At 28.2% G+C, this 24625-nt stretch overlaps 2 protein-coding genes across 2 annotated transcripts; both read right to left on the bottom strand.

The window, feature by feature from the left end:
• Positions 1 to 5816: 5816 nt before the first annotated feature.
• LOC137807898 (uncharacterized) lies at positions 5817 to 9093 on the bottom strand. Its single transcript, XM_068608742.1, has 8 exons — positions 9034 to 9093; positions 8552 to 8950; positions 8232 to 8473; positions 7946 to 8158; positions 7772 to 7864; positions 7582 to 7683; positions 6146 to 6502; positions 5817 to 6058 (listed from the first exon to the last, which is right to left on the bottom strand). The coding sequence occupies exons 1-8, from the start codon at positions 9056 to 9058 to the stop codon at positions 5984 to 5986; spliced, it is 1506 nt and encodes a 501-aa protein (XP_068464843.1). The 5' UTR covers positions 9059 to 9093; the 3' UTR covers positions 5817 to 5983.
• A 694-nt stretch (positions 9094 to 9787) lies between these two features.
• Positions 9788 to 11393, bottom strand: LOC137807897 (uncharacterized). Its single transcript, XM_068608741.1, has 3 exons — positions 10441 to 11393; positions 10056 to 10364; positions 9788 to 9962 (listed from the first exon to the last, which is right to left on the bottom strand). The coding sequence occupies exons 1-3, from the start codon at positions 11322 to 11324 to the stop codon at positions 9803 to 9805; spliced, it is 1353 nt and encodes a 450-aa protein (XP_068464842.1). The 5' UTR covers positions 11325 to 11393; the 3' UTR covers positions 9788 to 9802.
• Positions 11394 to 24625: the final 13232 nt, after the last annotated feature.

Genomic DNA, 24625 nt, shown 5'->3' with positions numbered 1-24625 from the left:
ATGTGGTCTTGTATTTTTATGTTGGATGTACCAAGTTGAATGATGCATGAAGATATTGAAAGGGTATGTGAAGAATTCGTATCATCCAGAGTCATTTATTGTTGAGAAATACATTGTCAAGGAAGTAATTGAGTTAAGTCAAAATGCAATTTATAAAAAAAATCAAGGTGATTGAATATTTAACTTTTTTAAAAATTTGTAGACATGTGAGTGTTTTTTTTATAAAAAGCTAAAAGAGTAGCTTGTGGTTGTTGATTCAAAGGTTTGAAGTTAGAAGATTTCATACTTTCAACCATTAGTTTTGAAATGATTGTGATTTTATTTGGATGTTGATATTCAATTTTGAGTTTAAAACTTTATGTTATTTTTTTTATGTAAATGATTGTATTGTTATTTTTTTGTGTGTAAGTTCTTGACTAAGAGGTTAAGGTGGTTCTTGAGACATGATTTCACAAAAGGTAGTAAAAGGTCTTTTAGAGTTCAAGATTGATAGGTGTGCTAGTTTTCCATTATAGTTTTATTATGGTAGTTTTGTAAAACTTTGAATGTTACTATATCAATCCAATAATTGCTATTAGACAGCTAAATATAGCTATAATATAAAAGTAAATCATAAATTATTGTTGTTTCTCTTTTTCTTATTACATATTTGAAATTAGAGTTAAAAACAAGTATTTTCTACAATGGAAGGTAAGTTAACATTTTTGTACTACCCATTACCTGAAATATAGATATTTCTTATATGTTTATTGCAATAAGTATATTCATTATGCATTAGTGGACAAAAATTGTCAAATAGTTCATCTTATAGCTTGATACTAACTACCCACATTATACATAACTCGGTTTTAACTGCCAAGTACCTAGAAGAATTGGACACATGTAAGAAAACGTTGTCTAACGATTACGATAAAGTAGTCACTTTGTTAGGCTCCTATATAGATCCAAAAGTTTATAAATACTTTCATTCTATCAAGAAATATATATAATCTCTCATACTCACTTACTCACTTACAAATCACCTATATTCGTACTGACTCGAGCGTGAGATAATCTTTTTCAGGTGACCCACCACTCGGTAGAACGACTTAGAGAACTCACAATGCTCATACAAACACCTCGAAAGAAGAACAATTCATCCTCAATAAGAACAACTTATATTTTAAAGTAAATACTTAATCAAATTTTAAAAATCTTTTAGAATTCACTCCACCCTATTCTAAATTCAATAATTTTTTAACACTGATCATGTTTGATCTTTAAAATATCATTTTAATGTGAAATAAAAAATTCCCAAACTCTTACTAATATTGTGTAGTTTTAACACTTTCATTTAACATACATAGTCACTAAGAACCATTCATGATATTCATAAGTATGTGATTAGGTAGTTGATATTAAGGTTGTTATATAGATACTACCATTGTTCTTGATTGTCTTACCTATTTAGAAATTAGAAATTTTAGCAAGAATAAACATTTTAAAACAATTATGATGTTGCATCACTTAACCTAATCATATTAGCATATTTTTACATTTGTTACTTATGTTTTTTTACCAAAAAGAAATAAAAAAAATTCATTCATTTTCTATAATTATGAAAAATGAAAATGAAATATAACTGTATCTAAACTATAAAAATTCATATTTTATTTCCCCTTAAATATGTTTTTAATTATTTAAAGATTTAGAATTTCGTATGTAGTTTCTAATATTTGTTTTGGAATTTTTCTTGTTGAAATATTTACAAATTGTGTATTTCGTCCCTAAAAAAATATGCATCTACGTTTTTTTTCTCTACCATTATTTTTAATTTTTAAAATTGGTCTCTAAAATATTTTTACTTTTATCTGTTGCTTCCTAAAATTTTGTATCACAATAACTAATATAATTTTTATTATTATATGACGATGTATACATCAATAAAAATAATATATTGCGAGGGACAAAATACAAAATAAAAGAAGTTTGGGATCTCCGAAGTAAAAAAAAAAGCACTAAATGAAAAATTTATTAAAAACTTCTAGGATTCAAACGTATTTATACCTTTTATTTAGATAGTCACATGTAACTACTGGTTTATGAGCTGTGTTTTATTTAAATACTTATAAGGATTTGTCAATCTCTAAAGTTTTTTTCTTCAAATATCTAATGGTCTAAGCCCAATAAGGTTGAACGGGCTGGGCTAAGTTGCCTACACTAAAAGAATACTGCTTCTTCCTGCACCTCCATACCTTCTTGTGCCACCCTCATAAATTTTTCGTATTCCAAAAATATCCTTTTCAATATTCTGGATTACATAATCTAAAAGTCTTTTTCTAGATTCAGAATTAGCTTCCGGATTATGTAATCCAGAAGTCTTTTATGATTAGCTTCCGGATTACATAATCTGAAAGTTTTTTCTATACATAAGATTAGCTTCCAAATTATTAATCCAAAAGCTTTTTTTTAGATGCGTTATTAGTTTTCGGATTATATAATTCATAAGTTTTTTCTAAATATGAAATTGACTTCCGGATTACATAATCCATAGGCTTATTATTTCAAATCCAAGGGATGGAAAAAAAAAAGATAAAATGGTATTTTCATATTTAATATGGGGTGACATAAAAAGGTATGGAGGTGTAGGAAGAAAGAATCCTAAAAGAATATGGTATGAAAAGATTATTTTATATTTAAATAAATATATTTTAAATTTAAATAAATATATTTTAAATTTTACAATTTAAAAGTATATTTGTTTCTATTTACATCTTTTAAATTGTAAAAATCTGAAAGATATCTTTAAATCCATAAATACCTTTCGAATTCTACAATATATATTTTGTTTAAAAAATATATTTTAGATTACAAAATTTTAAATGTATTTTTTGAATTTTATAATTTAAAAATACTTTCAGATTTTATAATTTTATTTTATTTTAAATACATTATAAAATCGAGAAGATATTTTCAATCCAAATATCTTATGGATCATGTTTGTTCCAAAATAAAATTATGAAGTGCATGAAAAAAGAGCCGAAGAATACATTGCAGCAATAAATAGCAGCTGCTTCCAAAAGGTATGACCAAGCCCATACAGAGGTAAACAGTATGCAAGGCAAGTAGCAAAAAAGAAAACTCCCCCACAAGTAAACTTTTGATATTCACATCCTCCGAATTAATAAGTCTACCACATTTTTCTCTCTCTATATTTTTATCACTAAAATACTCTATTTCTTCTTTTTTCCATTTTTTACCCCATCAACACTGTTTTCTCAAACTCATCTTCATTATTTCTTAAACTATATGTTTGCATCTCATCTTCATTCTTCATTAAATATTAAACATATATTTTTTCTTTATTAAAAATATTATAAATGTATTCCCTAAATTAAGTACGATGTTTGGCATATACTTGGATTTTTCTTTTCCTGGTGAACATGCTTCTTTTAATGTTATTGGGAAATCTTTTTTTTATTGAGAAAAAAACAGGAAATAATTATAAAAGGTTTATATAGTAAAAGGATATTTTCCTATTAAGAAAATATTATAGGGATATACTTATTAATTAAGGAGGTGTAAATATCAAAATCCAACCACTTACTATGAGTTCTGAGTCATTGTGGCATTGGCCATAATAGTCTTATAGTTTAAGCTTAAAAGTCTTCATTTATATGTTGTTTCATAATCTCTGTTTTGGATTGTACTCTTTTTATTAGAGATCTAAGTTAATTGGGTTGATCTAAGTTTTGATGCAGTACGACTAAGAATAACTCACTTTGAAGTCATGTCAAATTTATTTATTTTAAATTTATTAGAAGAAATTGCTTCTTTATTTCAGATTAACTCAAAACTCTAAAACTTTGTTTGAAAAAAAAAAAAGTTTATTAGATTGAGAAAAAAAATTAAAAATATTTATTTATTATTAATATTTTATTTTGTTATATCATATTTTTTGTTAAACTAAAACATATAATTATTAATAAATAGTAATATAATCAGTTTTCAACATAATATCTTTCCACTCAAATTTTAATGTTTATGCAAAAAAGTTTAGATTCTTGAAACTTATGCTTTTTTAATAATTATATACATCAAATTTCTAATTTATTCTTTTTCTTTTGTCAGGTGGCGGCGCACTTTCCATCCTTAATCTTAATTCAAACGGAACATAAGTTGATGAGAGTTTTTAAGCTACTTTACACCCAAATGTGTGTGTCTATATATATATATATGATGAAAAGAATGTAAAATTGAATTAAATTGGAACCCAAATTCTACCATAAAGTTTCACGTGGTGTTAAAGCAGATGCTCTGGGCAGTTTGTGCCGGAGTCTACTAATTATTGATCAATTTGTAGTAGATTCAATAATTCAAATTTTATAGTGTCTCAGAAATTCTTGGAGATTCCAAATTTATAAGTTGAAATATCTTAATATGAGAAAAGTAGGTTAGAAATCACACAACAATTAAAAATAAAAATATTTCATTACTTCGTAAAAATCAAAAGAATGCAATAAAATGATTAATAAACCAAACTATGTTGCTGAAATAAAAAAAACTACACGCTTCCTGCAGACAGAAGTATGTGTGATTCACCATATTTAATCTCAATCTTATGCTTTCTCCATCATTTTGATGAGACAGTGAGGGTTTGGAAAACTATAGACATTGAGTTTCACTGAGCAATCACCATCTGGCTTCTGCACGTTAGTCTTCCCTCCTTTTGTCTGTTGCTTATGTAATACTCTTTTCCATTTCTAATGAATTTTTTTGCCCCACACCAAAGGGTGCCCGTTGATGACTCATAACCACGAAAAAGAAATCTCTATCAATTTTCAATATTTTTTATTTAAAAACATTTTGTATTTTATAATACGAAATTCCTTCTGAATGCCATGGAACTTGGCCACTCTGCACTTTTTCGATAAGTGCGAAAGTATTAGGTAGGAGTAACCTAGTATCACTAATTGGGATAACTACTATACTTTTTTCTTCTTTAAATATATCTTCAGCTTTTTATAAAAATATAATCTCTAATATATATACATATATAATAAATTAATATACATGGTATTATTAGTCCAAATTAATTAATTTTAAATATTTTATTAGGACTGAAGAATTATCTATTTTTTACATTAAGGTTTGAAGAAAAATAGAATTTGATATTATATTTATTCTTATTTATTTAAAACTAATATTAAAAGCTGACGTTAGTTAAATTATTGTATCTCGAGATCATGGTTATTATTGTGAAATAAGAATAATATGTTAAACAAACATGACCGTATCAAACTATTAATTATTGTTTTCGTACACACAAATGCATTATTTACTCAACATTCACTGCAAAAAAAAATGTATATTGTGGCGGTTTTTTTTTATAAAGTGACATTTATAACCGCCACAATATACGCTTGTGGCCGCCACAAAGTTTAATGTGGCGGTTTTATGTTACCCGCCGCAACACCCGCCACTTTAAACATAGTGTAAGTAGTGGCGGTTTTTATATGTAAGTAGTGTCAGTTATAATTGTCACAATTTACAATCATTGAAGAAGATTCCGGCACCATAATATTCGTAAGTAGTGGCGTTTTTAACTGACGTAATTTTATTACTGAATAAGTAAAATTTAACCACTTTTTTATAATCTTTTTTTATAATCTGTTTTATACAATTATAAAATTTAACCACCACTTTTCTATAATCTTTTTTATAATCTGTTTTATACAATTATAAAATTTAACCACCACTTTTCAAAATAAAATAAAATAATGTATAAAGTTATAATCATCCATTCATTTCATTAAAAATTAAAGCACACATAATAATGTTCAAATGTTTATATGTAATTGAAAGTTAAAGCACACATAATAATGTTCAAAAGTTTAAAACACATAAAAAGTTCATACATCCCTAATTAAGTTTAAAATTCCAACACATAGTTGTTCAAAAGTTCATACATTCTTAGTCAAGTTTAAAATTAAAACACACATCTCTAATCAGTTTTGCTTTCGGCACTTGATCCTATTACTTGATTAGGTGATGGAGCACCACTTCCATAATCTGATGCCTGAAATAAATAATTTTAAGTTAATGAATTTGTATGTTTATAATTATAAAATAAAAGACACCAATAAATATTTAAATATATTAATACCTCATTGGTGGATGCATGAACCAAATTAGCTGCTATTGCAGCAAAATGTTCTGGAACGTCTTTTCTTGAAGCAATATAAGCAAGCAAAGTGTTCATTTGATTTTTCACAGTTGCAAGCTCATTTTCCATTTGAGTTATCTTGTCCTCCACATTTGATGAAGTTGAACTAGAGGAAGCATGGTTCATACCACTTAGCCTTGTTGTGGATCCTTTGAAAGCAAGGCTGGGACAAGCTCCATATGATAGCCCTCTAACTCGATCCGGATGCTCCTTACCAAATATGACACCAATTGGATCTTCTGGAGATATATTTGAACCACCTTTTGGATTTGTCAACATTAGTTCATCAATTTTTTCCTGGATAAAATTGAAATTATATCATGGCAGCAGCAGTAAACATAATGAAATGGTTGAACTCTCAACTACAACATAGAATAAGGGTAAGGTATAAAAGAAACCATCCAAAGTTCATCCCAATTCTCTACAATTTTGATGACAGTGACTTAAAACCCAAAGAAGGTAAAAAGGTAAGAAAAAAAACTGAGAAATTAAAGGCTTGAATATACTGACTAAAGAAAAAGGGGAGCATGCATGCAGATATTGATTAGTGACTTTATCATTTGGTTATTAATTATTTATACATAATAATGTGATTGTGTTTGGAATAATGGTACGTAATAATTAAAGCATGCTATAAAAGAAAATATTGATTAATTTTAAAATTCTCTTGTGGTAAAAGGTTCTTTATACCTGCACTCCATTATTAATTTCCCATAGCATGCTAAAATCTAGTGCGATTAAGAACAGACCATGTGTTTGGTCATCAATCAATCTAGTGCTAAAATCTATATGATAGCATTCTCACTCATCAATCACTATCCAAATTAAGACCATGTGGTTGCTTATGCTAAGTCTTCGACGTAAATAGCAATGCCCTTGCATGGCTGCCCAAGTCATTCCCCAATGGAACCTTAGAGACAAAATTTGTAAAATCATACCCCTAAATATAGATGCACCTATTCATCTATAAATAACAATTACCCACCCTTGATTCCACTTAAGTTCATGCTATCATACCTCTCTGTGCCTGTCACCATCACATAAACTACCATTCATTTTTATCATTATAATTCTTATTATTATTACTATTTCTAGATTTCCTGCTTTTTCTTTTTCCTATCCACCACTTCCCATATCAATACATCATCATCAAAGCAGTCCAATATATTTTCATGATCAATACATCATCATCAAAGCAGTTCAATATATCATCATGATCAATACATCATCATCAAAGCTGTCCAGTATATTTCCATGATCAATACATCATCATCAAAGTAGTCCAGTATATTTCCATGATCAATACATCATCATCAAAGCAGTCCAATATATTTCTATGATCAATACATCATCATCAAAGTAGTCCAAACACTTACCCCAATTTCCAGCGCCTCTTCATTCACATATATGCCATTTTTCCTCTTATGTGTGATCTTCCACATTTCAGCTCGTCCAATATTTTTACCAGTCTCAATTTTCTATATGTTCAACAATAATAATATAAGTATAATGTGATGGAAATTGTAATATATTAAAATAAAGAGCACAATATAAGTAAACAAATACCAAATTATTTCTTCTTCTTGACAAAGACATAGCACCACCAGTGTGAGGAATAATTTGTCTCTTCCTTATATCTCTATTTCTATTACACATGTTCTACAAAGTGAAAATGGAATCAGTTTTGTGTAAACTTAAAGTAAGCTTATTAATAATAATAAAAAACAGAGTTTACTATACCACTGTAGAAGGCCTCAAACGATAATCAACAAAAACAACCCATTGTTCCATGTTTAATCCAGTTGGAACATTCTTGATGAGGTCACTTCTGCTCATAAGAGGGTCATAAAATTCATTCCAAAGCTTGCATCTATATTCCCTCCACAGTTTACCAATTTTAAACATAACATCTCTTTTAGCCAAATCTTCATTTACTTTGAAACAAAATCGAGACTTCAAAAAAAGAAAAGAAGTTAGTCCAAATGTCTTGAATAAATTAAAGTTATTTCAATGTAAGTTATATTACCTTTAGTGCACTCTCCCACACTGTATCCTTGTAAGTATCTGGCAAAGTTGACCACTTTTCAAAACTAATAGGGAACAATACATGATTTGCTGCTAGCTGTCCACAAACTCCAGCAAGTAAACCAGATGCTTCTCCAATTGGTTGAAAATTGTCATCATAGTTCACCACCACACGTAATCCGGTAGGTAAGTTATGAGCATCCCTAACCTTCACCTTTAGTTTTTGACTAACTCCTTCGCCATCTATAAAAATCCAAATACATTATTTCATGTGCAGTGAAACTTATTACATGTAAAGAAAAAAAAAACAAAAGATTTTACCTATAGCATCAACAAACCAATAGTGGTTTGATTGCCTTGATTTTCTTGGTTGCACTCTTTCAGACTCAGAAGTTGGTTGTGCTGGTGCAGATTCAGAAGTTGCTGGAGGTACAGATTCAGATGATTCAAGATTTTCATATTCAGTCTGTGGTTGTGGAACTTGTGAAGCTTGTGATTGTGGAACTTGTGAAGTTTGTGATTGTGTAGGTTGTGAGGTTTGTTGATGAATAGATTGAGAAGCTTGTGGTAGTGGAGATCCAAATGGACTTGCAGAAGTAGTTCTTGTCTGGTCCTGTGTAGTAGAAGGCGTAGCATTAATGTTTACATAGTTGGCCACAGATTTGTCTGAACCAGCAACTGACTTAAGCAAGTTCTTGATCCTTTTAGGTTTAGGCATATCTGCACATAAAAATGAAGTAATCAACAACATAATTTAAATTTGAAGATATATTAAAAGTGGAGATATATTAAAAGCTTCATACATGCACATAGTAGATGAATGAACATATTAATAGTGCAGCTGAACCAAGGTTATTATTACTCTGACATTGTGTCATTTTCATGAAGTTCATCATCATTGTTGTCCTCATTTAGTAATTCATCATCTTCATCCTCCCTAAATAATGCCAATTGGTCAGAGTTGCTGAAAAATTCATGTAAGTCTTGTTGTGGACACGGTTCTACTTCACAAACTTCACCATCTCCTTCTCCCATATCATACAAGTCTCGTGGTTTCAAATGGACAACAATTGACCATTTCTTATTCACCTCATCATCTATATAATATACCATTCCAGCTTGTGAAGCTTCAATGTATGGATCATGCTCCTCACGATCTCCCGTGTGAATTAACCTTGAAAAATTAATACAAGTGAAACCCCAAGGATCCTTCCTCAACCCACAGTCCCTTGTGATGTCAGCCCATTTACATTTGAACAAGATAACCTTAAAATGACCATAGTAATTAAGCTCAATTATATCTTCTAATTTTCCATAATATGCCAAATCTGCTTGTCTAATATTTTGATCCACACCACTTACAACACATGATGTTGAAGAAGTTAAGAACACTTCACAGTTTTGGGTTTTTAGGTCATGTTCTCGACTTTCAGTTCTAAATTTGAAACCATTTACATTAAAGGCAGAAATTCTTCTAGCATGTGTTGTTGGACGTTGAGCTAGATACTTAAGATCATTTGCAACTGTACTTGAAATGTCTGTGTTCTTAATCTACAAAAATAATGCTTGTTGTCAGTATATCTTTGAAATTGACATTTTTAACTTGTAAAAACATATTGTACCTACCCTTTGAGGAAACCAATTCATGAAATCCTTATTGACAATCTTTTCTAGCTCTGTATTTGGAATTCTTCTCCCTCTAGACCTTCTTCGTAAATGTTGTCTAAATTCCCTAAGAAAAAATTTGAAACCAATATATTACTAATAATTCCATAAAGGACAACTTTTCAACATAATTAGATTTATATTGAGTGTTAATACTCACTCAATGTAAGGTTGAACTTGAGGGCAATTAAATAACACATATCGATGTGCTTGTGTTCTCTCAATAGTTGACATCTCAAAAGTTGAAGCAGCAATTACAACTCTACCAATTGGTGGAAATAGGGTATTCAATTCTGAAATATTTGTGTTGAAAGAGTCATCTACACGTGAAGGTCTATTAGTTCTTGTTTTCATCCCTTCCATATATTGAGAACAAAAGGTCAAAACCTCTTCAGCTAGGTATCCTTCAGCAATAGAACCTTCAGGTTGTGCCTTGTTTCGAACATACGATTTTAAGTGTCCCAAATACCTATAAAATTCTTTCGCAATTAGAATAATCAAACTTTGAACTTAAAAAAAAGTACAAAGGTTCGCAGGAAATTTACCTTTCTATGGGATACATCCAACGGTAATGTACCGGTCCTCCAAGTTTTGCCTCACCAGCTAGATGACATGTTAAATGAACCATGATTGTAAAGAAGGTAGGAGGAAATAACATTTCCAAGTGGCAAAGAGTTTGAATCATGCGAGACTCAAGTTTATTAAGATCAAATTGACTTAAACTTTTCCCACATAATTGTCGAAAAAATGAACACATTTCTACTATCACGGCAGTCACATTGTTTGGTAGAACATTACGTATGGCAATAGGTAGTAATTGTTCCATAAGAATATGACAATCATGACTCTTGAGTCCAAAAATCTTTCCACCTTTCAAATCTACACACCTTGCAATATTACTTGAGTATCCATCTGGCATTTTAGCCTTTTTCAACGTCCGCAAAAACGTTTTTTTCTTTGTTTTTGACAATGAAAATACACTTGGCCGAAATCTTCCTTTATCATTTGGCCAAAGCTCTTTCCTTATACCCATTTCTTTAAGAACCTTTCGGGCTTTGAGATTATCTTTGGACTTCTTAGGATCATTAAGTAATGTATACAAAACATTGTCACAAACATTTTTCTCAATATGCATCACATCTAGACAATGGCGTAACAAGTTGGTCCGCCAATAAGGAAGTTCAAAAAATATACTTCTCTTTCTCCATTGCTCTGCTCCAATTTGAACAACATTCTTTCCACGAGCCCTCTTACTTGTATCTATAGGGTCTAATGGTTTTCCAAATGTAACATTCACACCCTCAATTTGATTCCATATGTCTGACCCTAACAAAGGTTTTGGTGCATCCCTTAGTTCATTTGTTCCATCAAAAAGATGATGATTGAATCTGAATCTGTGCTCTTTATTTAAAAATCTACGATGTCTCATAAAGCAGAATTTGCCCCTGTACAACCAAGAAGAGTCGGTTTCAAAGTTACGGGTAGGGCAAGCAAGACCAGTGTGCATGTTCCATCCAGACAAATTACCTAGCCCAGGGAAGTCACTAATTGTCCACAACAAAGCTACTCGCAAAGTAAACATTTCTTTTTTTGAATAGTCAAATGTTTGCACTCCATCAAACCATAAATCCTTCAATTCGCTTATGAGTGGTTCTAAGTAAACATCAATGTCATTTCCTACCATTTGTTTTCCAGGAATTATCATGGAGAGGATAAAAGATGTTTGCTTCATACACTGTCAAGGGGGGCGATTGTATGGGATGAGAACCACTGGCCATATACTATGGTTTGTACTCATGTTTCCATAAGGATTGAAGCCATCAGCAGCTAAGCCTAATCGTACATTTCGAGGATCATTTGCAAATTCTGGATGCAATAAATCAAATGATTTCCAAGCCTCAGAATCTCTAGGATGCCTCATCAACCCATCTTGATTATCCTTTGATGCATGCCATGTCATAGACTCAATCGTCTTAGAACTCATAAACAATCTTTGCAAACGCGGTTTTAATGGAAAGTATTGCGAGGAGCTGACATTCACGTTACCTGCAACATCTCAACAAGAAGAATGATGCGCGGGTTCGTGTGGAGGCAGAGAGCGCGGGTTCGTGTGGAGGAAGAGAGTGTTAGGGTTCATTGCATAAAACCTAAAATGTAAAGGACAAAGCAGCATATGAAAAACTAGAGTTAACAATGACAAACTACCATAAGTATAAGGAATGCACAGCAGGTTAATTACCTTCAAATCGGTTCCGTGTAGAGGCAGAGAGTGCTAGGGTTCGTGTTGAGGCGAAGAGTGCCAGGTTCGTGTTGAGGCGAAGAGCGTTAGGTTCGTGTTGAGGCGAAGAGCGCTAGGTTCGTTGGAGGCAGAGAGCGCGGTTCGTTGGAGGCAGAGAGCGCGGGTACATGAGAGCGTTAGGGTTAGGGTTCATGTGAGGCAGAGAGAGGGACGAGAGTGATGAGTGTTAGGAGTTAGGGTTTTTCCAAACTGAAATTCAAAAAAAATTATTTTCTTAAGTTTTCAAAAAGAAAATCAATTTTCAAGTTAAAATCTGAAGGATTTTTAAATCAAGTTAAAAATGTAAATATAGGAATAAAGGAATAAAAAGTTTTCTCTGAAAGAAAATTATGACAGTTGAAAATGGCATAATTTGAAAGCTAATTGTGACGGTTAATTAAATGACGTATTATGCTGAAATTTGTGGCGGTTATTAATAACCGCCATATTAAAACCGCCATTTTTTACACATTTTGTTGTAGTGATTAAGTATACTGTAATAAAATAAATATTAATGAAAATTACGTTAGAGAAAACATGTTACAATCTAAATTAAAGTGTAGAATAACGTTATATTTTCTTTTATTAATATTCTTAATTTTAATTTTTTAAAAATAAAAAAATTGAACTATTGACCTAAAAGGAATAAAAAATATTATTTCATTTAATATATAGCCACACTATTCACAGATTAAAAAATAAAATAAAATAAATATATATATATATATATATATTTGTAGAAGTAATTATTGCAATTAAAAGAATTAGTCTGTTGACATAATTAATAAATAATTTTTTTTATCTTAAATGAAATAAAGCCAAAAACATATCCGTGAATGTTAAATATTAAGAAAAAAATTATAATTATATAAATAATAAATCACAATATCAAATAATAGTTATATAATTAAAAAAAAATAAAAAAAATAATTAAATGGAATATTTAGAAATAAGTTTTGAAATTAAGAACTAAATAAAAGGTTAATATAAGTTTTTCTATTTAATAAATTAAATTTTTTTAGTAATTTAAAATGAAAAAACATAAAAATGAAAATAAATATTGGAAGAACGGCATATATATCTTTATTTTATATCCCATTTAAAAAATGGGATATTACTCATACTAATAATATAATGTCAAGATTTTCGTCAAAACCAAAACAGGTTTATACAATATGAAGACAAGTTAATAAGTTTGTCATCTCTTATCTATATCATTGATTTGGATGATTTTTTTTTCAAGATGGAAACACTTTCCTTTACTAATGTCTTTTTTATTAAGAATGAATTTCTCCTTATTGAATAAGTTGTTGGTTTTATTTGTTCAAATCATTTATAATTTTTTTAATTTGATTTTTATGAAATACTTTAAGTAATATTTTATTTTGTTGTTTTTGGGAAATTTATAATTTAAGATAGATTTTTTTATGATAATTAGGTGTTGAAAATTCTAGAACGATTAAAGATAAAAACATTTCATAATATATGTTAATAGAAACATTACTTTATAAGTTAGATTTATAAGATTAAATTAAACTTTAAGTTTAATATTTAACATCTGGTTTTAAATTTAATGTAATGTTAGTTTATTTTAGTAGAGAGTTTTTCTAAAATATAGGTGGTAACATAACACATAATTAAGAAATAAAAAAAAATCACTATTTTTTTTTACCAAATGTAGAAAATTTGAAGAAAGGAATCAATGAAATGCTAACAAATGGTGTAACCACATGGAGCCACGTAGCGTTCATATAAACGTTCATTCCTCTCACTATCTTCATTCTCCGTTTCCTAAACCCTAACCCTTCCCGTTCCCTCCAAAACTCTCTCTCACATTTCTCTCATATGTTATGCTTATGTTTCACGATTTTGACAACTGCATGATAAGTGTCTAATTTCAGTAATATTTCATATTAAAATATAGGCACTTATGAGGATTTATTGCTAATTTACATATAAAATAATCCCTAATTTATGAATTTATACCTTTTTACATTTTTTATGATCTTTATTTGAATAAGAGTATTTTATTCCCAAATTTGGTGTTAATTGCAGATTTCTGAGGAAGATTGGAGATTTGGATTAAAGATGAATGATTTGAGCCAAAAAGATAAAGATAGAAGGTCCCAGAATGAAAGAAAAAAAGAAAGAAAGAAAGATTGGGCCTTTTTATGTTTTATCATTTAGCCCATTAGCGCGACACAATAAACAACCTAACCCTAGAAAACTAGGATAAATAGAGGGCTAGAGGCTCAACCTTAGTGTGCCAGATTGAGAGGAAAACACCATAGAGTGAATTGTAACCCAATTGGGAGAATGGAAGGTGATAGAAGTATGCGTGGCTAATTCTACCCTTTGGGATTGGGAGTAATCTACTCAAACTCTTATGTATTGAGGTGATATTTTATATATTAATATTCAGTTCTTGATTGATTATTGGTATTGTTGTTTTACTTTTAATTCTCCGTGACAAATTGAGAATCTTAAATCTGACCGGGAGGTATTTTTAGGGTTCGGACCTAAACAACAATACTTAACATATTTGAGTGCTAGGAATAGACTTGAAATGTTAATTGCTATTAAACGTCTGAGCTTCGTTCTAAGTTGTTCTTATAAGTATGCGAGGGATCGATAGTTAGGGAACATTCTTAAGGATTTTATATGCGAGGAATCGATATAAATGATTTTTATACGGGCATCAATTTCAATTAAAGAACTTAATATTAACATGCTAATCAAAATACATGAGAGTGAGAGAGATGAAACTTAATCCCAATTTTTCCAATTGAAGCAACTAATTCTTTGTTTGTTTTCTTATTGATCAGTGCCAACATAATCACTTCACACTCTTTTTTATTGTTCTGTTGTTATATTTAGCGAATATTGTACTCGATGATTCACCGTTCTTTGTGGGATCGATATCCGTCCTTAGGGACAATTATTACTTCTGACAAACGCGGTGCACTTGCCGTAAAAAGTCATCACTGCACCATGGGGTTTTGAGTTTATATAGGTTATAAATGGTAAACATATATGATAACTGCACCATGATAAACATATATCCATTCATTCTCATTTCTTCTCATTTTTTGAAGAACAGATTATTCTTTATCATTTATTTTCTACATTGTGTGCTTTTATTTTTTCTACTGATTGTCTTCATTTGTTTGTTACGTTTTTTCGCAACATCAATTTTATATTTTTGGATTCCTTACTTTTATCATTTATGTCAAATCTTTTCATCTCTTTGATTGGTTTGTTTGCTCCATTGTTCTTGATATTTATTTATAAATAATAAAGAACTAATAAAAATAAATAAATAGTGATTAATGATAGCTAATAATAATAATATAGAAATAATTATTATTTATAAATAAATTAATAAACAATTATAATATTTCATTTATTACAATATTAATAAATGTACAACTGTTTATTAGAATAAATCATTTTTTTACATAAATGTTTATTATTATACACTACAAGAAAATCATCAAATAGAAACCAATTTTTAGAGACCAAAATAATTAGTTGCAATAGTAACTAAATTAGAGACCATTTTAGAAACTAAAAAAAAATTTGGTTTCTATATTAGTTTCTAGTATTGTTAAATAGTTTCTAATTAGCAACCAAGTTTTTAACTACCAATTATTTAGTTTCTAAATTTGGTCTCTAAAACCTTGATTGTATAAGGGTCTAAAAAAATAACCTTAGAGTAGAAGTGGTATATTTTAAATGATACATGAATATTTTATTATTAAAATGAAATGACATATAAATAGAAAATTCAGTTATTCAGTTATTCATATAAATAGAGAGATGGTGGTTCTTTTGAAATGAAACTTGAATAACTGAATTTTCTATTTATATGTCATTTCATTTTAATAATAAAATATTCAGTATCATTTAAAATATACCACTTCTACTCTAAGGTTATTTTTTTAGACCCTTACACAACCAAGGTTTTAGAGACCAAATTTAGAAACTAAATAATTAGTAGTTAAAAATTTGGTTGCTAATTAGATACCAATTTAGAAACTATTTAACAATAATAGAAACTCATTTAGAAACAAATTTTAGTTTCTAAAATGGTCTCTAATTTAGTTACTATTGCAACTAATTATTTTATTCTCTAAAAATTGGTTTTTATTTCATGTTTTTCTTGTAGTGTTACTTACTTTTCTCGAAATTTGCGTAAATTTATTAATACTTAAACAATTTATTTTTTTACGTGTATTATTTATTTTTATTCATTGTTCATATTAGTATGTTTAGTTTATTTATTTATCCGTACACACTAATGTTTATTTCTTATATAATAAATTTATTTATTTATGTTCTTGAAAGAGTGTATTTCGTGTTTCCAAAAAGTTTCTCACTCATACTTATTTAGTTATTATATTATTATGTTTGAGTTAATTTTTTTCAAAAAAATAAAATGTCATTTCTTCATCTATTTTCAAAATTCTTAGACAATTTTTTTATGGTATTTGGCATTTAAAATTTTGTTTTATTTTTTTATTACAGTTTACAAATTGTTCATAAAGAATAAAAAATTGAGACCTGTACTGAGAAACACGAAGAAATAGAGAAGAAGATAACAAACAGAAAACCAAAAACATCAAAATAACTGTAAAAATGAAAAGGAATGATAAAAGGCTAACCTTTTATTCGGAAGAATGAAAGACGAAATGAGAAATTAAGGTTTTTCAGTTTATGAGAACTTATATAACCTCAGAAATCTTAGAAAGCCATTTTCAAATTCAAAAATCGCGTCATAAGAAACAACCCTAAAAAAGGATATTTGAGTTGCTGGTAAGGCAATGACCAGAATATGTGCAGTGGCCAAATCCGGTGAAAGTTGAGAAGAAAAGGCTGAGATTTTTGGAGGGAATGGAGAAGAAAAGGGTTTTGGAGAAGTAGAAAGTAAAGAGGTTGAAGGGAAGGGCGTTTATATCCAGAAACGTGGCTTCGTGAGGTGATGCCATTTGTCATGCTTTCATTGGTGCCTTGGTTCAAATCTTACTCCGTTTGGTAAATATTTTTTTTGAATTTTTTTGTTGAATTTTTTGTGAATGACACGTGTTCAAAGTTACCTTTGACTGAGTTCCATTTGTATTATTTATATATTTGTATTATTTATAGATTTAGAATATTTAATAAATTTTTATTAAACTAATCTCAATACATATGAGTGTATAATTATTCAGTTATTCACTTAATGTATGCAAATTGAAATGTTTGAGGTCTTCTCAAAATAGTATTCGTATACTTATCTCTCAAACTCGAAGAAGTTGGAATGCGAAGAAGAAAAAACTCATGTTTTACCTACATTATGTGGTTTTATCACTGAGCAGGCCATGCATAATAAACGCTTTCATATAAGCCGCGTTATCTTGTCATATGCATCCTCCAAAATAAGTTAAAAACCTCACGTTGGGTTGAAGCCACATACATGTCATGCTGAAGCAAGAATCGACCTTCAAATGCAGTGCAGGCCATGCATAAACAGTTTTATAGGGTCTCCTAATTCCTTTTGTCTACTCATTTTTTTACTTAACTAATGATCCACTTAATACTTTACAGCCGAAAGGAGAAAAGGTTGATACATTAAGTCATTGATCTTGAAGCAAGAGAAGAACATTCCAAAAAAAAAAATAACTAAAGAGAAAATGGCTTTCACAGAGTACAAAGTTATGGAAATAATTTTCTTAAAATACATAAAATATTAGTACAAGCTAGTATTCCTCTAGCTATAGGTGAGTGGGTGTGTGAGTTGATTTGGGATATACACCATTGATTGGATCTTTTCCCGTCTGGTTTAAAGTTGGAAGACTCAATTATTGTCCTAAACTATCTCCATTCTACCACCTTGCTTTGTCCTTTAGATGAACAACACATTTTTTATATGCAGAACCAAAACGGAAGATAATATCAATCAATTACACTCCCATGTTCGGAAAAAAAAAACGTGAAAATTATTAATTTTATCGCTAATATATGCTTTCCCTCTTCAAATTCATTCTCTCTGTCACACCTCATTTCTCTTGTAATTTTTATCTTCTATCACTCTTTCACTTCTTTGTTGGAACTATGCATAACCCTAAATTATTGGGTTTGATACTCATGTTTTATATGCCTAATACAAATATCTCTTATTTTCATAATATTTTTAAGCGTTTATTTTATAAAACTATTATTATTATGTGCTCATTACTATTGAGTTTATTTGTCATAATATATATTTCTTGCTGCCTATCAATAAAAAAACTTCATGTAAGTATAAATCTTAAGATAATTGTTATAGAAATTCACAAATTTATCGTTCACAACAATTTGTTATTTGATCACATTGTAAAATTTATTATATACATTAAAAAAATTGTTAATATTATATACGAATTATTACTTGATATCTAGATATAATGATCCAGATTGATCTATAAGCATATTTAGTATTATATATTGATTATATATATATATATATAATTTTTATCCGTTTATAAATTTAGTAAATTTAGCATCGCATATAAATATGGTCGTAAGAAATTAATTGCAAATAGATTATTTTATAAATATTTTGTATGTAAACTTGTGTATATTATTATTATTATTATTATTTTTAAAGTAGTATTACTTTTATTATTATTAATATTATTATTATTAAATAATAATAATAATAATATAACAATAATAACATTAATAATATTAATATTAATATCATTAATAATATTTGTAATATTAATAATAATGATATCAATAACAATATTAATAAAAATATTAATAGGCATTAGGATTTGTTTAAAACATTTATAAAATTAACAATAACTATAATATTAATATTTAAAAAAATTATTATCTATAATCTATAGCATTAGTAAAGGAGATTCTTTTTTTTTTATAGAGAATAACCGTTCTTTAAAACTAAAATAAATACCTATACAAAAAAACTAGTTACAAAATAAGAAAAAAATGTTTAAAAAATTATAAAAATTATTTATATTTATTTTAATTGAACAATTTTACTCTTTAATAAATAAAAAATAATTTATCTTTTTATTTAATAAAATAAATTTTTTATTTTAAATTAATTAAATAAATTTTATTTTTAAAAAGAACAGTTATATAATTTTTAATACTATTTTTACAAATATATATATATATATATTAAAATGATATTTTTGTAATTAAATATTCATAAAAACAAAAAAATTATAAATTTACATATATTTTAATCTAATAAAAATATAAATATACATGCCCTTAATTAACGGACATCTGTTTTCAGTAGTTAAAATAATAGTAATAATAATTATTAGTATTATTATTATTGTTGTTATTATTATTATAGAAATAAAGTTTTGGTTTACGAGAAATAAAATAAATAAATAGAGAAGATAAAAAAAATATTGAAATAGTATTTTACTAAAATAATTAATTTTCATATATTAATAATTAATTATATGAAATGCATAATTATAAATATTAATAATTAATTATATTAATCGATTGTTTATTGAAAAAGTCAAATGGTTTATAATTAATAATTTTTTAGAAATAGAAAATTTTACTATTGAATTTTTACACTAATTTGTATAGAGAGAAAAATACAAGTCTTAAAATGACAAATTCAAACATGAAAAACACAAGTCTCTTTAATGCTAAATTATTTTTATTCAAGTTGTATGTTGTTATAGCCTAATCAATGTTGTAAGGGTAGACAAATCAAGACAATGGTTCTTGATCAATGTCTTTAAGATTGATTACAGTAACAAAGGTTGTTTTCCTAAAACGAGACATTAATAAGATTGATTACTTTTCCTCTATCTGCCGCTAATTCTTTTCTTTTCTAAAGTTAATTTATTACGTATGTAGTATATATTTATATTATATATGTATATACAGTATTATTGAAAATATATTTTCTAAGTTTGAAGAAATTATAACATAATTTCTGAGAATGTATATTATTTCACTTTATTAGGATGAAAATGATCTAATTTATGTGTTTTTTTATCAAATAAAAAACACTGCTTAAAGATAGATTAATCAATTTAAAACTAAGAGAGTTAAATGTAACCAACAAACTGAAATTAAAAAAAAAACATGTGAACAGTATCTTGTTTCTATTTCGGCTGATAAAAAAAAAATCTTCTTTCTATTTCTATTTCTATTACTATATATACATTGGATTTAACACGGAAAAAGACCATACATAACTGGAGCAAATCAAATCAAATAATTATAGAAAAGGACATGCAGGTGTGGTACTGTTAAAGGCCGTAACCATTTTTTTAGATCAGCTAGTGGTTACTCACTAATGTTTCGTTTTCAATGTTCCACTCTTTAGCATTTTCGACAAATCTCGGTAAAAATAAAAATATGAATGGTTCCACAGTTGTTTTCAGAATCAACAGTGATACAAAGCCTAACCACAACCATATCAGATGTGTCAATTTCGGTGTAGTATAGGTTTATTGGGGGCTATATTTATATTTTTTTTTCATGAATATTTATAGAAGAAAAAATTAAAATCTTTTTTATAAATTTAAACCAACTTATAAATAAATCAAAAGTCTAATTTAAAAAAACTCTTTTACAAATTAACATATAATTTTTTTTAGTTGTTTACCCGTTAATGCATAGATTAAAAATTACTATAAGGTAAGTTTTATAAATTGATTTATAAAAACAATATATTTTTTCTGTTTAAGAAAAAAATCTCCAAAAACATACATCTTTTACTCTTCTTACATGCTGTTTTTCTTTCTTTCTTCGGTTATGGTGCAAGACAAATAATTTATTCTCTCCTTTCATTTTTCCTATTCCTATAGTCTGTTCCAGTGGTCGAAAAATATAAATAAGTAATAGGTTTTTGTTGAATTGATTTAGATTTAAGATAACAATCAATTATATTTAATTGGATTTGTAAAAAATACTTTTTTTTACTGATTTTAACCACTTGAAATCAATTAAAAATCAGGTTGATTTGATTCAACTGAGTTATGATAAAAATATAAATTATATTTCTATGTTCTTTTATATTTATTATCTATTTTAAATAAAATATTCAATTTTATGTTATGAAATGTAAAAAATATTCTTTATTTTTAATAGTTAATAATTATTTTACTCGAAATATTTAAATTTAGTGTAAACATGTCGTTTATCCACGTAAAATAAGTGAGTTTTGATTTTAATTCTTGTAATTTTATTTTTTTGCGTTTTGTCCTTATTGCAAATTCTGATCCTTAATATTATATTAAATTATATAATGCCAATTAACTATACCTATATGTTGAACAATGTTAAATTTCCATTTTAAGTAATACATACTGCGGGTGAGATATAATGTTCATAAATATCTCCATAAAAAACTTTTTAAGATGATGTAATTGATGCTGAATTATTGATTTTTTTTTTACAAAAGAAGAAACAAAACTTAAGATTTAGTTTAAGAAAATAAATGGTGCAAATAAACAAAGAAAAATGTGAGAATAGAAAAAAACAAAATTTCTGTACTTGTATATCACTAAAGCACGAGAATAATTTTTTTTTTATCTCATCTCGAAACTACATAAAATTATTGACCAATAAATTATATTTCACTATAAATTGAAAATAAATATTTTACAAAGTCGTCCTTGACTTACAATATAAATATTCCTTTATCTGAAATATCCCCTTCAAAAGGAATAAACAGACGAAGTACAAAAATGATATTAGATGAAAGCTTTTATGAGATACACAGCTAAAGAGAGGCAACTATGCTTCTGAACACTAACCATAAAAACGCTTCATATGTATGCGTGAAATCAATATTTTCTCAAGATAAATAAAGATAAAAAATGTGGTCCAAACATTTAAATGAAGATTTATTTGTTTTTAGAAATGAAAAAGAAGAAAAATTATAGATACCAAAGCTATAACTCTGCTAAATTTATATGAATAATAAACATATTTAAATCGTTATTTTCTGTACTTATCATTTGGTATTTATAATTAATTTAATTATCTAAAATATAATAAAAATATTAACCACCCATAATCTAGTGTGGGAGATCATTAGATGAAGTTTCAACCACGGACCACTAGTTAGGCATTTTTTTTTTAATAATTAGCTTTAATTATCCTAATATCAAGAAACATTAATGACTTCATATCCTATATACAATAATAGTGTGAGAAACAAGAGACATCATTCGGGGTAATAAACAACAATAAATGTCGCTATTAGACTATACAGACGTAAATACACTATTAAAAGAACAAACATCGAAAATATAAGATGAGATGAGGGACAACAAAAGACACAATCTAAAAATTACTGGCCCAAGTCCAAAATATTTAGAGCAGATAAATTATAATAAAACTAAAATAAATAAATAAATAAAATACAACATTTAAGAGAATTAAAGTCAAAGTTTAAAATATAGTGTTGTAAAATTTAAAAATAATTTATTAGATTGGTTTGGGTTCGTATTAATTGAAAAAGAAAGATAAAAATGATAATCAAATAATTGATAATTTGTCAAATTCACATTTGGAGTTAAAACATCGAAACTGTATCCAATTCAAACTAATCCAAGTGATTGAATTTAAATTATTGGATTAAAGGGATAAAATGGATTAGATGAAGATATGGGAAAGTTATACATTTATATAATGATTTAGAGGAAAATGTATATATGAAAGAAAAGAAAAAGAAAAAGAAAAAGAAGTGTGAGAAGGAGAGTGATGATATGGGTAGGTTTACTCTGTGGGAAATTTAGGTGCCAAGCCAAAAAGCAAGCAGTTGAGAAAGGTCCCATCTCTGCGCGACAACAGAATCAAACCCACTCACTCTTATTCTTAGTGCAATAAATGGAACCCCATTTTGCTTCTGCCTTAGCTAGCTGTATCACTGCCTCCTCAATCATTTATTTCCTCACACCCTCAAAACAAAATATCACAAAATTTTTGAGGTTCAAGTTTTAAGCAAGGGTCACACAAATTGGGTGTATTGGTGACCAAGGAGTTACATTGTTAGAGATTAATCATAGAATGAAAAGCAGGAAAATGAAACTTAAGATGTGGACTTTGGCATCCACATCTTAAAGGGACCCTATTTGTGTGTAATTTTACATAAAGCTGTCGTAAGCCAGGGCTGCTGCAGCCCTTTTAACTACACAATTCTCTCTCATGTGCCCCTGTTATCATCTACCTCCTGCATAGATTCCTAATGGATACACTTGTCAAATTATTTTTACTATAATATTCTTCATCCCACCATCATCACGAGGGCATGCAGTATATCTGTAATTCTCTATATCAATGAATTGCCAAGTGTCACAAGTCCCCTCTTGTCACGCGACACCACGTGACACCTTCTATTTTTCTTCTTCTTTTTAATACGTGCTTAAATTAACAAATGGGTTTCGAATTAGTTTAAAGATAAAATGGATAAATGGTTCTTGCATGCCCAATTTTGAACGATGGGTTTGATCTAAAATAATGCGAGATTCTCAGGACAAATGGACGGTGTCATAGATCGCATCATGGATGAACTAGTTATGCAAATATATAGCAGGTTTTTTGAATTCGTGAGAATGAGAATCCTCTCAAGGTTTGATTTTTTTAAGTATGGATCAGATCCAAAGTTAATTATGCTTGACAGTTAAATAGGAACAACATCTGAATCACAAGAGAGTGTAGCAGCATAGTAGCCAAGTCCACTCCAAAATCATATTGTACATAAACAAATAAAAATTCAAATCTGATTGAGATCCATGGCAGATAGCAAGCAGACCCTTTATTCGAAAGTTTCATTTTCTTTTCTAAACCATGGAAAAGGATTGTTTTAGTAATAAATTAATGCATACGGACTCTGCATCCTGTGCCTGTACCAAAATAGAGGAAGAAAAAACAAAAACTATTTATGATGCCGTGCGTAGGTTCTATTAAGCAGTGTTGGCATTAGTACTCAAGATCCCCTGGAGAGAATGAAAGATATCTTTCTCTCTCTCTTAAAGTTAAATAAAAAGTGGATAATTTGAAAGAGTTTTATAGCAAGAAATGAGGAAACAAATTCTTAGGAGAAAGGAAAGTGAGAAATTTAGTAGTTTAAGAAATACGAATATTAACTTTAACATGATGTTACATATATAAAACCAGCGTATTTCCTGTTTAAAGAAGAGTATCTAATCTGTCATCATATGCAAACCGTATGTTTTTAGGGCCATCATTAAGATGTTATAAGATCATCAATCGCATAAGCCTAAAAGATTAGCTCTTAAATCTAATCAGGTTTATATTTAGATTTAACAAAATATACCTTTCAATACAAAATGTATAGTCAGACTCAAAACTAGTTGGCCAAGGACAGAATGTGTCGTAGTAGACAAAATGAGCCTGCCCATATTTTTAGGATATAAATATAATTCGTCTTATCCATGTCACTAAAAAATCCAAGA

The sequence above is a fragment of the Phaseolus vulgaris genome, chromosome 3, assembly GCF_000499845.2.
Source record: "Phaseolus vulgaris cultivar G19833 chromosome 3, P. vulgaris v2.0, whole genome shotgun sequence".
Lineage (NCBI taxonomy): Eukaryota > Viridiplantae > Streptophyta > Magnoliopsida > Fabales > Fabaceae > Phaseolus > Phaseolus vulgaris.
The sequence above is the reverse complement of the archived record's forward strand: the minus strand, read 5'-3'. Positions and strand labels throughout refer to the sequence as shown.

What these genes read in the sequence shown, in the direction of transcription:
- LOC137807897 (XM_068608741.1), bottom strand. Translation starts at nt 11,324, where the DNA reads ATGAGACATCGTAGATTTTTAAATAAAGAGCACAGATTCAGATTCAAT. An exon ending in TGGATGTATCCCATAGAAAG is followed by an intron (nt 10,365 to 10,440) that starts GTAAATTTCCTG and finishes AGAATTTTATAG; the next exon opens with GTATTTGGGACACTTAAAAT. An exon ending in CAAGTTCAACCTTACATTGA is followed by an intron (nt 9,963 to 10,055) that starts GTGAGTATTAAC and finishes ATTTTTTCTTAG; the next exon opens with GGAATTTAGACAACATTTAC.
- LOC137807898 (XM_068608742.1), bottom strand. Translation starts at nt 9,058, where the DNA reads ATGTTCATTCATCTACTATGTGCAT. An exon ending in CATTCATCTACTATGTGCAT is followed by an intron (nt 8,951 to 9,033) that starts GTATGAAGCTTT and finishes TTTTATGTGCAG; the next exon opens with ATATGCCTAAACCTAAAAGG. An exon ending in TGTGGGAGAGTGCACTAAAG is followed by an intron (nt 8,159 to 8,231) that starts GTAATATAACTT and finishes CTTTTTTTGAAG; the next exon opens with TCTCGATTTTGTTTCAAAGT.